At 37.8% G+C, this 15,685-nt stretch overlaps 1 protein-coding gene across 1 annotated transcript; it reads left to right on the forward strand.

The window, feature by feature from the left end:
• Positions 1-4,468: 4,468 nt before the first annotated feature.
• LOC6552285 lies at positions 4,469-5,109 on the forward strand. The gene has a single exon (XM_001978804.3). It carries the CDS (start codon positions 4,559-4,561, stop codon positions 5,057-5,059), a length of 501 nt encoding a protein of 166 aa, XP_001978840.1. The 5' UTR covers positions 4,469-4,558; the 3' UTR covers positions 5,060-5,109.
• Positions 5,110-15,685: the final 10,576 nt, after the last annotated feature.

Raw genomic sequence — 15,685 nt, forward strand, 5'->3', positions numbered from 1 at the left:
AGAAATGCACATTTGCTTTTTCCTCTTTTTCCCCCTTTTATTTATTAGCTTTAATATGGGAATTGCACTTGACAGCTGTTGCGAAGTCAACATTATCAAACCAGTCCCTTATTTACATTTATTTTTTGGCCTAGTGAAGAGAACGCTTTAAGGGCGAACGCATCGCGACGAAATTTCAAAACAAACTGATTGACTCAGAAAAGCCAGTGGAAGCCAGCAGTCGGCATTTCATAGTTTTCTCCCTGTGTTTCATGCTCCGCGATGTGAAACGGTCTTGTGTAAGGTATAGTGGGAAATTTTCTGCCTGTTCTCTATTGAAGGCTACGAAAAGTTTTTCCATGTGCTAGGCTCTTTTTTATGAATACATGAGCTGGGTTATTTGACTGGAGAACGCTGGAGATGAGGCTTCTACCGATCACTGTAGCACCACTATACTTCACGCAAAAAGAATTACCTAGTTTTCTATGCACATTCCACATTGCAAGTTTGTTTCCTGGTGTTGCCCCTCCCAAAACTGCAACTGTCACGGGTATCTGATAGTCGGGCACTCGGGACGGACTGACGGACATGGCCAGATCGACTGGGCTATTGATCCCGATCGAGAATATATATACTTTATATGGTCGGAAACACTTCCTTCTGCCTGTTACAAACTTTTCAACGAATCTAGTATACCCTTTTGCTCTACGGGTAACGGGTATGAAATGGCTTTGATTTTATAGTTCCTAGCAGTGATATGTTTGTGCAATTAAATTACAATTTAAAGCATTCGCACAATATGACTTGTACGCAGTCTGGTGAGTATGGCGCCTTGGACATCAATCACTCATACGTCATGTGGCGCAGCGTTACACAAAAATCACGCAAACATGAAACCGGTTTTCGTCCCACTTCACCTACTGCCACATTGTTGTACTTGGAACAATGAATGGGGCATAAAGAGCAAAGGGGTAACCCCCAAGAAAGGAACAAATGTCGCATGCCACATAGTTGCCAGCGCCCCAGAAAGTACCTTATAAAAACCTCTAAAGCATTCACAAACAAGATAGAATGCTGTAGTCGAGTTCCCCGACTATCAGATACCCCTTACTCAGCTAGTGAAAGCGCGAACGATAAATTTTATAGCAAAATAAAATAAATAAAATTTTTTGCCTGTTACATACTTTTTAATGAACCTAGTATACCCTTTAACCTTACGAGTAACGGGTATAAAATAAGTGCTGTCAAAAGAGCCACAGAAATTTGTAGTTGACGTCGCCTGCTGGTTGCCTGCCGCATTTTAGGGAAAAAGCTTTAAAGGCTTGCAAATAAATTTCACTTGTTGATAAAAAAAGTTGATAATTTCTTGGAGCATGGGCAAAAATCACAAAGATCACAAATTACGATTTTAACGCTTACACCAGGATGTAGGATGATAAAATTACATTACAGTGACAAAAAGGGAATGGCTATTCGAAATTTTTGAGACCATACACGCAATTTGTGCATCGTAAACTACATCGAGTCACTGGAATTTAATAAAGGTCTCATGTTGTTAAACAGTTTTATCTAAAGATCAAGACAGAACGCTATAGTTGAGCTTCTCGGCTATCAGATACCCGTTACATAGCTTGTGGGAGAACGTACGATATATTTCAAGATTATTTATATTATCTTATTTATGAAGATTGTAAAGAAAGATAAACAAATTTACATAATAATAGTTCCTGAGCTGAGCTCTGAAGCGCCCCGTCCCAACGCTAAAAATCTGTGAGGCGCCCCACATGTATATGTATTATATTTTTAAAAGTGCAAATAAAATTTTCAAAATCCACCTGCCGACAATTTTTCGAATGGGAACATTCATAAAAAGTTATGAAATAGACACCTGGGCAAACTTTGGTAATGAGAAAAAGTTTTAAGCGTGATACTGCAGTTCTTGTTTGTTTTGGGTGTTGTTTTAACTGCTTAACATACGTAGTTCAAGGTCCGGATTTGCCCAGAGCTCACTCTCCTGTTGCTTTATTACTTTAATGTAAAAAGTTTAATGAGTACGTAAATATTTATTGTTGACCAATTACTCGAAACCCTTTTTGTGGCATGGACATCTTTTTGCAGTCGGGCACAGTAAAAGGGCACACTAGATTCGTTAAAAAGTATGCAGCAGGTGGCCTTATAAAGCCTTATAAAGTATATACATGTGTATATTCTTGACCATGGCCATTTTTACTGGCCGTGCCCAAAACTGCCACTCACACCTTTTGAAAAACTTTTCACCGACTGTCTAAAATGAGTGCAAGCTTTTCGGTAAGTTGCACGTTACAGGAATTACATACAGGAATTACAGGAAGTACATACTCTTTTAAACTCTTAACAAGATAGAATGCTGTAGTCGAGTTATCCGACTATCAAATACCCGTTACTCGCCCTGCGCTGGAAGCTGCATGCTCAATCTCAACTTTCTAGTTCCTGAGATCCCGACGTTGATACGGACAGACAAACAGACGGACGGACAGACGGACACGTCCAGTTCGACTCGGCTATTGATCCTGATCAAGAATATATATATACTTTATATGGCCTGTTACATACTATTCAATGAATCTAGTATACCCTTTTACTCTACGAGTAACGACAATAGAAAAAGGCATCGAATACCATCATCTCATTCTACTATAATCTTGAAAATAAATATTGTCAAAAATAATACATGCTGCAAAACTTGTTGATACCTAAATGGCTTCCATTATTTACAGTGTACCGGGGGAAATGAAGATTACCCTAAATACAACTGACAAGCAAATGCTTTGAGCCCATTTCTACTTACTCCGCCTCTGGAATACATGGGCGATGCGTAATGACTGCTGGCCCTGGGGCCGGCCACCTAATTTTCCTTTTGTAAGAAACCTCTAAGGTTCTGATAGTACGCAATTAATTAAGGCCCGCCCCACACAAGGCATTGCAATTTGGCGAGCAATTGAATCGCATTCGCACCACACCACACAATGGAATAGAATAGTGCACAATTATAGCGCCAATTTGTTGCTCCGGGCCCGGAGAAAGGATCGGAAACCGAATCCTGTTCATTATGCACAGCGATTTGTAACTTTGCTTGGTTGGTGGCCAGCGGCGCTGTTCTAGAAAGATTTTTAATGTGTTTTTAAGTGCCCTGATAGCTCTGGGGCCTAATTACGAATGGAATCTGAGGCCCATATGACCATATAAAGGGAGCCACTTTAACTTCTGTGAAAATGGTGGTGGGCTTAGCAACAGGTTTTTTAATTTCCTGAGTCTTTGCTATATTTGAATTGCGTCTTTTACACTTGGTCAGTCAAATGCAAATTAGGAGCGCTTTCAGCCCTAAACAAACTGAATTTAGTTTTCTTTATACCTTCAACGCCAAGTGCAAGTGTTTGCAGTATAAAAAGCAAACGTTTGCTTTCATCACAGCATCATCATTTGCCATCATGAAGTCCAGGTAATTCCTCATCCTGTCCGTAACAAAAACCTGTATTTCCGAGTGTGCTGTTGCAGGTTTCTTAGAAATTATAGCACACAATTACTTTTGTTGAGGAAAGGCTCTCCTGAGGGCTTAATGGCCTGCATTGATTGAATGTTGTGCAGGTTCTGCGCAATTAATTAAGTCTTCTGATTTCACGGCCTGCACATAATGCACTTTACTTAATGCATTTATTCAGTCGATTGTATGTAAATTAATTTCTTGTCAGAAAAGTTGAACTTTTGCATGTCGAGGTGCTAGTCACTTGTTTCTTGTTTGAAAAGCATATATTTTTGATGCGGCTATATAAAACTACATACTTGCTTTAAAAATGTGTTATAGTTGTGGAATATAAAGAGCTCTGCAATTGCAAATTTAGCCAACTCGTATTGAAAACAAGTGTTAAAAAATCCGTCGTAAAGCTTTAAAAATTTTTTTTCTGTTAAAAAGTGTCAAAGAATTAATTTTAGTAACATAACGTAATTTTAATATCCAGACGTAATATGCTAAAAAAAAAAAGATATTAGATATTCTTGACTATAAGGTACTCACTCATTCTAGGTAATTATTATTTAAATTTATTTTAGTAATTCGCATGAAAAATATTGAAGCTTCAGATTGGGCGTGAGCAATATGTTTTTGGCATAACTATAGAGCTAGCGAGCTAAATATAAAAAAGAAAAAAATCAAAACATTTTTCAAATATATGGAATTGGAAGTTTTGGGCTACAGCTTAGAAGTAAGACGCTTACTCTTTAAAAGCTGCATGCCTAAACTAAAATTTGGCTTTATACTTCCAGAGATCTCGACATTTAGACGGGCGGACAAACGGACATAGCTAGGTTGCCACGGCTAGTGATCCCGATCAAAAATATATATATCCTTTATACGGTCGGAAACGCTTCCTTTACGACGAATGTAGTATACGCCTTTACTTTTTGAATTACGGGTATAGTAATGGTTCCGCCTTTCAAAAGAGGTAATATGTAAGCTATCTTTGCTTTTGTGGTCAAGTGGGTTAAATTATCCGTCACTCCAAAACGGAAAACAAAATAAACAAATCAGGAAGTATTCCCAAATATGGGTGCAAGGAACAGCAAGCCGCAAACGGTGCAGATTGAAAATCCAACGGCATTTGAGATTACTCGAGATGTGGTGGATAGAATAAATCAGGCCAATGCCATAAGTACTGAACTCGGATGTACCCACTGTGAATCATGTAAGCAGAAACCAATAAAGGAACCAGGTTCCGATATTCCCAGTACGATGGAACATAAGCAGCACAAATATCGAGCCTTGCATCCAGTTCCGGTTGCCAAGTCCTGGAAAAAACGTTCTTTTGAAGTCGAAGAAAAGGAGTTTGGAAAGTCCTTAAAATTGGTTCAAGAACTATTCGGCTCACCTGTAAAATGGGCCAAGGATTGCCAGGGCGAGATCGGAAAATTTGAGGAGGAGCTAGTTCACTGCTACCAACGGTTTCCAAACGAACCCCTGCAGTGCGCCAATTTAGCCAGACAATATCACCGATTCGTATTCGCCAAACAATACGCCGAATTATCGAAAACTAAGACGGGTACCTAAAGATAGGCGATCAACGACCTTAGTGATCCATTTATGGCCAAAAACCAGATAACATGTACATAAGATACATATATTCCTTAGACTTAAAGACCCCCAAAAGGGCAGGACAATTTATGAATTATTTTCAGCTTTGGGAATTTTAAATAAAATGTAACGTGGTGAAACCTTTTCTTGGATGTTTTCCTATTATCACTGTGCCACACCCACTCTACCGCCCACAAACCGCCGAAAACTGGCACGATCACAGTTTTAAATATTGTTTTGTTATTGTATCTTGCCAGATTGTATCGATATGCCAAAAATTCTTAGGCTACAATAAAGCCCACAAACCACGAAAAAATATTACCCGCAGAATTTGGAAAATCTTCGGATTTCACTATTTTTCTTGCAAATTTCTATAGCTATGCCAACAGAACAAGTTCACAACATGAAAATTAAAAATGCTCCATCCTCGTGCACAAGTTTGTGGTGGCGACTGAAGCAGATAGAATAGAACATCCTGAAAGTCTGTTCCAGATAGATAAGCTATGATAAGCTAAGCTTGAGGGCGCCTAATTAACGGTCTTATTAAATGCAATATTAGTTGTCCGGAATATACTAACCAAGATGCAAGTCTATCAGCTGCACCAGAGGAGTTTTGGAAAGACATGGAGTGATTTTCACCTTATGGCAAGAAAGATTTTTCTTTTTTAGAAAAATCATCAAATTCATTCAGTTCTAATAAATAAATCAAGTGAGTTTACCTCTCCGCCATAACGGTTCGCGGTCTAAAACATGTTTTGTGTGTATGTTTTCCCAGGCGGAAATTGAATCTACCATCAGCCAGCAGCGTCACCTCCAAGCCCCCAAGGTTTGGCCAGGGTTTTCAAAGGGTAGTGATTACCGGGGGAAAGTGATTAGCTTAGCTTACGCGAAGGCTCTAACTTTTTAGGCAAAACTCAAGTCAAGCTGTCCCGGGAAAAACGCTTTCGCCGCTGTCCCGGGGAGCACCCCTTACTATCGTTTAGTAGAAGAAGCTGGAATTTAATTTAATTGGTGAAAAATATAAATAAGTAAAAAGAGGTTCCAAAAGGAAATATCCAGCAGCGTGAAGATCTCGGCACTACGGGAAGGTCACAAAAAATGCAGGGTTATGATTGCGATGAGAGAATTTATCGGCTGAAGTAAAAATATTAAAAAAATATATAAATTGATTGTATAAGTTTAATTCAAGTATTGTTTTAAAAAAAAGATTTTTTTAATTTAAAACGCTACTTTTTACCCAGAATATTACATCCAAAGAAAATTCATTCCTACACTGGTATACAGACCCTGTATGTATGGAATTTATAATGAAATTCTTAAATTTAATTATTAAATATCTAACAGTGTCAAACCGATAAATTAAAGAAACTGAATGAAAAACAAGAGAGAATGCTATAGTCCCCGACTATCAGATACCCGTTACTCAGCTAGTGGGAACGAGAAATTTCAACATTATCTGGAATATCTGTAGTAATTGGGGAGAAAAGAATAAAAGTAAAAAAAAACTTTAAAATTTAAAAAAAGTGTGGGCGTGACACTTTTTGGCGGTTTGTGGGCGTTAAGGTGGGCGTGACAAAAAGTTTTTCGGGAAATCGATAGAAATTTACAAATTTAACAAAAAAATTCTAATTCTTAAAACATTTTTTAAAAGTGTGGGCGTGACATTTAACGATCATGATATAGGCATGCCTAATTTCATTTAGCTTCTATCTCTTTCTAGATAGAGCATCTCTAACACACCACAGGACAACGTCCTGGACGAAGGGAGCGCTGGACGAGATGCATAGACTCATCACATCGCAGCAACTCAACAATCAGGTTGAGTTTTATAGAGACACACGCAACCCACTGGTACACAAACTCCGATCGTCAAGGATTCGAATACCCTCTTTGCAGATGTATGCGATGTATCCAGACGACGACGGTCTGGTATGCTCAGCGGCTTACTGCATTTGGATAACTCCAATCGGCTTAGCCACAAGCTTCGCTGAAGATCTGACTTGGATATGGTAGGAAGCATGGCCGACATCGAAAAAAATCGAATGTTATCTCATAAACTTAGAATTAATTTTTAAAACTGTAACACGTGATTCTATCTCGAAAAAAAATGTTAAAAATGCTTTGATTTCATTTTATTTCATTACTCTTCTTTTCAACTTTTATCGATATTTCCAAGGATTTTTGAAACTTGCAGTTTTACTTTCCAAATTACCGCGTACTAAAGGACGAGTTATTAGAAAGAGAGCATGTAGAAAGAGAGCTTGTAACGTACAAGTTAGTGGGCGTGGCAACATTTGGAAATACACTTGTCTCTGGAAGATGCATGCTTAATCTCAACATTCTAGCTTTTATAGTTCCTGAGATCGAGGCGTTCATACGGACAGACGGACATGGCCAGATCGACTCGCTTATTGATCTGATACTTGATACGGTCGGAAACGCTTCAAACGCATTGAGATTGTTGATGGTGGTATCCGGGATGCCGCCAAGGGCTTGGCTGTCACTACAATTTTTCGCGTGGATGTGCGACGAATATATTGGCGGTACTAGGTAGCCTCAAGACTATCAAGGAAATCATAGAGCCTAACCGAGCCTGAAACACTAAACAACAACTTACTCTCTGCTAGCCACGCTGTTGCAAGCCATCTGTTTTAGACATATATGATTTCTACACAAATGTAATGTGAATCTAAATTAAAAATCATAATGGAATGTACATAAAAAATAAAAAATTGTAATTTAACATAAAATTTAAAAACAACAGCTGAATATGTTGTGTAGATGAACGTACACAATCAACTACATCGCTTGAAGTTTGCCATGTTGTAACGAACTGTTCGTGGGCTTTTCACTTTTTTTAACGAAGAATAATTTGCTTTCTTTGAAATAATATAAAGGAGAACATACAAGTAAAAAATAAATTAATGTATTCAAAATAGTGTATATAAATACGATTCTTAAGATAAAACAAGTTTTTAATTTTTTCCCAAAAATTTGGTTTGACAGTACATATTCTGCAGAAATATATGTTGAGATATGTATATACGGACGATTAAATGATGCTTATCACTGTTTTCGATTTTCAAAATTTGTTAGCTAGCAAAAATATTTATATAATGAAATGGCAAGGAGGACATTGTGGAAAACCAAAATTTTCGTTGGTCTTGCGAAAATGGCTATTCTTTTTCTTCCAAATTTCAGGTTTCTAACAGTTTTCGACCTTAATGTAAACATTTGCGTTTTTACAACTAATGAATGAGTAACTGGTATCTGATAGTCGAGGACCCGTCTCTTTTGTTTTTCCTTCTAAATAAGATTATTTTTGCCATTTTGGATACAATTTATAAGGTTTGTTTTTTTAACTATTTGTACAAAAGTCTATTTTGCTCTGAATGAATAGAAAACTTTTTGTATAGTTATAGTGAGATTATAATAAAGGATAATCATATTTCAAATTTAGTATTTGCCTTCAAAGTGGTAACAGCTTCTGTAAAAATGCAAAACATTTCAATTCGCTACACATGACCTAAATGGCAAAAATCTTTTACATTTTACCTTTCAAAGGTTTCCGTCTCAACTAAAAACCTAAACGCTATCCCTTACAAAGTTGAGCTTAAGTGCCAAATTCTTTAATATTGATAACTTTCATAAGCTTTTGTAGTAAGTTTTAGCTTTTGGATATCCCAGTGAACGGCATTTTAGTTAGTGACGATGAGCACCGAGAATGTGATGCTGAAGGGATTGCTAGGAAGATCCATATAACCGAAAATCAGCTACGATAGTCCGATTATACTCATTTCTATCTTGATCGAGATGCGATTTAGTGCTTATTTTAAAAGATTATTAGTTATAATACTTTGCCATTAGAACCTGTGAACTATCATAGAAAAAATAAATATTTCCGTGCCTCATACACATAATTTATTTCCCATTAAATTAAGTAATAGTAATAAGATGAAATCCTACTTTTTATGAATGAACATTCCATTTGTCTTTCCCATTTGGACTTCTAACAAATCACGTCTCTACATTCTTACAGAGTGCATGCTTATAAAACTAATTACATAATTACATAATCTAACCCTACACATTATTGATTCCCTTTCAAGAGCCCATTCGTTAATTGTGTATAGTATAAGTTAAGATGCTAGCGAAAACATAGGACATAAATGTTTGCCCTATAAGCTTTCATGTATTGCCGAATCGGCTTACCTTGGGTGACCTTGGGTGTCACCAACAGTCAAAATCGCTGGCGAATGGTAGTGTATTGCAATCAATTACTGAATAACCCCTCTGCAGAACTTTGCATAAACAAAACTGCTTGGCGATGGAATAGGCGGACCCGTGGCAATAACAACTCTCGAGGCCCGGCAAGGCGGCGCATTTAATAACACAAGTCAGCTGTTCGGTGTCCTTGCTCTCCGGACTGCCGCTCTGAAAGCTCGCAAGGGGCTAGAGCTTTCGGCTGACCATGTGGGGAAGCGGGTCAACGCTGCGTATGCGTTACGTTTCACTTTCGCTGCCGACGAAGTTGCTCAGCTTCTTCCATTTGGCGGCTGCTGCGACCCAAACAGACTCGTTCCGTTCCGTTTCGGATTCGGATTCGGACTCGGACTCGGATTCGGGTTCAGTCCCCGTGCAAATCTCCAGGCATCTGGTTGTGTGTCCGCAGGAAGTTCGTCCCGAATTCCGCGCTGACTTCGATTTGTGTTACGGCTGCTGCTGCCCCGAATAGAAGGCAACGTGGTCTGTGCAAGAAGTGCCCGCTGAAGGCGTGGGTATCGGTGTTAAAGCTTTAAAATCCTGGGGTGAACATTTTTATGAATGAATCGCTCGGTCGGCAGCGCGTTGTGTTAGTTTGGGCGATAAGTGTGTTGTGTGGAAATTTGGGCGTGCCAGGCCTTATAAGGGCCCTTCGATTGGAATTAATAAGCGTAACGAAATAAATGAAACCCGCGCTTCAGGAATAACGCATCACGGTGTCTGCTCGGCAACGGGTGGGGAATACAGATATAATATGTATATACGCGGATGGAAAAGCTTGAAGGACTAACCACTATACTATCTCAATGGAACACAACTTATTAATATTTGCATGGAAAGTTCACTGTTTGAAAATTCATATGTTATTGCAAGAAATGAACTGTCTATTTATTTTACGTTCTTAATAATCTGTCCTGATCCCATTGGGAGAGAAGGAATTAAGGATATAAAGTAAGCTATTACATACAGTTGCTAAGTTGCACACTTAATTAAAAGGTTAATTTTTGTGTTCTGCTTCAATCCTAAATGATAAGTTCAGTGGAATCCTGTTTCAGCTCACAGTAGCTATCACAAGATGCTTGTATTCAACTCACGTGCTAGGCTTGTTTGAGGCAGCTTAATTGTAACTACAAAAGATTATAAAAGCTTCCCAGGCCCATCAGGGAAATATTTATTTAAGAATGTGTCCCTACGTGATCTGATCACACAACAAACCGCAACTCTGTCAGCAGCAAGAATCTGAAAAAGGAGGAAATACCTTTGCATGCTTTTTAAACATTATCGTCGCCATGGCCGCCATTAAAGATGACACACGCCAGCCGGCTGACGCCTGCTTATATTACGAGTACTCCGTAGGCATCGCTCATACGTACCGTGGGCCGACCAAGCGCTTTTCCACCCGCTGGGCTTAATTGCCGAATATTTGTGTTCGGCGCACCGAGGCGTTCAATAAACTTGCCACGAATAGTGAAAAATCGTTTAAATTTTTCAGTGAAACTCGTAACAGACTGGGATATACGAGCCTAGGAGCTTAAAATTACCAAAGCGCAGGAAGTCAAGTGGTCGAAGCGCTTTAATTGCCTTCGGTTGAAGTCATTTTCCGCTCTCTTAAAGTTCGTGTGTGTGCGTTCGGGTAAAGTGCGCCCTTCTCGCAGTTGGGCTAAGAACCTGAAACAGGACAAATCTCCGGCCAGACAAGACTTTTCAGCTGTCGACAGTCATCAAAGTGGCTTAGAGTTACAGTAACACGAGGAGGCGTCGAGGCCACATATAGGCACTTCCGTAAATTCGGGCAATGTTGGTGAGTATGCTTTGAAATTGAAGGCCTGTAGGTAACGTATACGCCGCAGAAAGGATTCTATTTGACTCTTATTTTATAGGGAATACATTCCCGAAGTGTCAAGGGAAACTGACTGCAACAAGTTCATAGTACAGTCTTTAAATTGGATTGAAAATAAATTAAAATCTGCTATCACTTATACACAAAAACCAAACAAATCGTTATTTCTTAGTTGTTAACAAGCTCGATGTAAGAAACTTTATTTTTAAGACGTTTGCTAAAACTGCTTTGAGGGCAAACAAACTAAATATCTCATGGCTGAGCCCTTGTAGTTAAACTCTTGTGCTACTTGTCATTGAAAATTCATTTTTAAATGCTACCTACGATTTTTGTAATAAAAAGATTAACAAGAGATCATACGGACGGACAGACAGACAGGCGGACGGACAGACAGACGGACGGACAGACGGACATGGCCAGGTCGACTTGGCTATTGGTACTGATCAAGAAGATATATACTTAATATATTATATCAACTTTATATTTTCAATGAATCCAGTATAACGCTTTACTCTACAAGTGAGAGGTACAACAAGAAACCTAATAAATCAAGATTCCTTACCAAAAGTGAGTGACTAACAGATACAAATGATTTACTAAAGTCAGTGCAGATGACTGTTTCAAAATTATTATTTAAGCCTTGTATTACGAAGGATGTAAGCTCCAAAGGGTTATTGGTTCTTGATCTGCGTTTCTTAAAACCGTGCTGACATGGTGATATAATTGACCCACAAAGGCGCTGCAAATGAGGAGTTATAGCATTTTTAAAGCATTTTAGAGATACATCTGTAATTGCTTGCATTCAATTTTACCTTATTTGAGGAGAGCTATCACAAATAAATCCTTCCATATATTGGGGAACTGTAAAGTTTCCAGAGGCTTACACAACCAGGCATTCCTGGCGATTATACAGGCTTCACGCTGAAGATCTTAAAGCAGTGATCTTTCGCTTATAGTCGGACAAAATATTTAAATCGACTTTGATACCGCGTAAGAAAAGGACTGTTTAGAATGAGGTAACGTAGAATATTTTGTTTGGAAAAACTGGGTAAATAGATAGGCCTCACCCGATGCTACAGTAGTATTTTCAAATAATTCGAGGAAGGGTAATTTGTGATTTTGTGTTTAGTATTAACGAAATTAAAAAACGGGTTTGGATCCTGTGCAAACTGGAAGTTACCATGGCTTATATCTATACAAAGCATAGGTCCAGTTATCGGTAAATTTACCAGCAATCATTGTCAATTTAGTCATATTGTGCTAAAGGGAAAATATATTTTATATTCTTCTAAACTGTTCTTTCTATCGATTTGCCAAAAAATTTTTGGCACGCCCACTCCATCGCCAAGAAACCGCCCAAAGCTGTCACGCCCACACTTTTGAAAAATGTTTTGAAATTTTTTCTCTTTTTTGTTAAACTTTAAAATTTCTATTGATTTGCCAATAAACCTTTTTGTTATGACCACAAACCTCCCTAAACTGTCACGCAAACACTTTTAAAAAATTATTAAGCTTATTTTATACTATTAATTTATTGGTAACGGGTATCTCATAGTCGGGGAACTCGACTATACCGTTCTCTCTAGTTTAATTTGTGAAGAGATGTGTTTGTTTAGTTCGGTATACACCAATATTTTTTTCCAATATTAAATTTAAATATTAATTTAAATTACGACAACGGTATATAACCTTCGGCTTGCCAAAGCTCGCTTCCGTTCTTGTTTCAAAAGTGCAAACTAAGTTCATGTGGATATGTCAATGAGTAAATGATTATCGGGCTTTGTACTACTATGAAATATTTATTACTTAATTAGAATATTATAACATATTAATATTTCTATCCCAGTTTTTTCAGTAATAGTTTTTTTTCTCCTTAACCGACATAACTCACGAACACACTTTTCTGACTGTGGTGATGTTTTTCAATATCCTCAATGTCTATATACTCGCGTTCGTTTGACAAATATGAAAAAATAAAAAATCGATAAAGCCAGGTCTGCCAAGCTACGAGCGCTAATTGAAGCGTCAAAGTCACACAAAAGTCAGACAGACACATTTGTTAGAAATAACAAATGTGATTTCTTCGGGACTGATTAGTTCGATAAACTTTTTTCCAAAAGGACAAGCCTTGATCGGAGACTTGTGACAAAAGAGTAAAACACGAAAAATGTAATTCTTTCCGAGGACGAAGTGTCTGCGTTTTCTTTGTCACTTGGCAGTTGATAAGGAATATGTTGTCCTTGAATAGAATGCATAGGATATCATACACTATGTTTACATATGCGTGTATGAAATAAGCTGACTTAAATAGTTTCTAGCTACTTAATAGCCTTTAAGAAGCCTCGAAAATCGTGTCCAATTATTTCGTGGAGGAATTCGGTTCACGAACCAGTTAATCAGTTAATCTATTAGCCCAGCAACATTTCGCAAGGACGACAACTTGTCGCAAATTCATTCTAATTTCGCCCTGTGCCTCTTCTCAAGTTCGACCAAGTTCTTATAGAAACTTAAGCCGCCGTTGAATGTAGTGCCGCCCGCGTGCTGTCTACTTGTTTCCCAACTTAGCAAGATGTCGCATACGCGACACATATCCGAGCATATACACAAATACTTAGCTATACACGTAAGTACAAGTATGTATACAAGGCCTATTCGGGACAAAAAGTTCTTGGGAAGGACAGATTGTTTTGAGGAATTTTCTGTGGGGTCCTAGAGTTTGAGCGCCTTAGGAGAGGCTGTTAAAAAGCCAAGTGCTACGTTTGTGCTTACAGTCCTTACAACTTCCGCCTTGTGCATATCTGCTTCCAAAGTATGCAACAAGACTTTGAGTCGTAAGAAAATGTTGCTACACTTAAAATCAAGGAAAAAATTCTTTTTTAAACGATTATTAATAGTTTCCTAAAATAAGTCTAATTATTATTATTATTATAATAATAATTTTTTACGGACTAATACATTTTGTACCTTTGCTGCGAGAATATTCATTTAAGTCGGAACTTTGCAAGGACATTTGGGAAGTGTATCCACGACGGATATAAATAGCACTGCTCAATCCACCACCATTTTACGGTTCTCTGCAAAAAATTAAGGTTTTTGTAAAGTAACAATGAAAAATAAATAGGTTTATTCAAGAATTACCAACTAACAATTTAATGAATGGTATGGTTTGAGGTACAGGTTTTATTTAATTACGCTATTGCAATTATTAAAGGCGGAGATCGTCAATTAAAACACGTCCCTACGAAAAGGTAAATAAAATATCCTGTTTACATGAACAGGAAAAGAGGAAAGGAAAAAAATTCAAATTCAATCGGTTGCTGTCTGTATAATTATGCCAATACGTCATTTAATTTACCATTTCGGTGCTCAATATGAATTGTATTAAATTCAAAAAAATTTCCTAAAGCCAACAAATTTGAATGCCTTGGCAGCCAGTTGATTAGTCTATACGTACATAAATATATACTTGTTATTGTCTTTCTTTTAGAAGTTCATCAAATGTTTCGCATACTTTCTTGTACTTTCACTTGCCTTTGAGGGTTTGTTTTTCGTTTACAGTTATAGCCGTTCGTTTCGGCGGAAACCGAAAACAGTTGCTGTTCTGATGACCTATACCGTACATATCGGTTTCATGCTCGACACTCAACTGAATCTAATTCTCTGGCACGCATTGTAAAGCACAGTTATTTACACTGCCTTCTGCTTTAATGCTATATTAAGGCATGCTATGGGATTGGAAATTGGAATATTGGAAAAGAGAGTGATGTGTGCAAGATGTCAAAGCGATGAAAGAGCGGAAAGCTGGGAAAACATGAGAATACGTGGGAAAGTGACACGAAAACTTAAAAAAAAATCGCGCTGTAAGCAGACAGAACAAAACAAAATTACCTTTAAATTCCAATGGAGTCCTATTTAAAACTGCGAATTGAGAATGAGTAGATGGTGCAGAAAGGATTTGTGCTCTTGTTCCGGGAGGCAAAATTGTTTGTCGACACTCGCTGTTGTTCCTTAAATACAATTAATGCCTTGTCACGCCCACTTGCACACGACCCTCTAAGACGAACTAAGAGGTATGAAAAATATTCACAGCAACAGCCACACGAGTAGCGTCTATTCCCTCCTCCGATATTCCCATTTATTACGAATTTGTTATGCGTAGTGATAAACAATGCCATTTATAAATAGTACAGCCGGAAAATTGCTTTTACTTTTGGTAATTTATGGGCACACAAAGGTAAATTGACAGGATTGCATTGCATTAATGCAACACACCCCTTTGCAACACACTTACTCATATGTATGTATGTAAACTCCACATAATATCCTAAGTTGATATGTTTGATACATACATACCCCACTGCCTGTGGCATATACATACATATATGTATGTAGTTGGGCACAATCGTTGAGCGAAAAGTTAATCCATTATGCATTTAAATTTCACTGAATTCAATTGCCGTAATTAAGTCAAATATGCATTTAATTGTTAATTATGTCCG

The sequence above is a fragment of the Drosophila erecta genome, unplaced genomic scaffold (assembly GCF_003286155.1).
Source record: "Drosophila erecta strain 14021-0224.00,06,07 unplaced genomic scaffold, DereRS2 tig00000000-arrow-pilon, whole genome shotgun sequence".
Lineage (NCBI taxonomy): Eukaryota > Metazoa > Arthropoda > Insecta > Diptera > Drosophilidae > Drosophila > Drosophila erecta.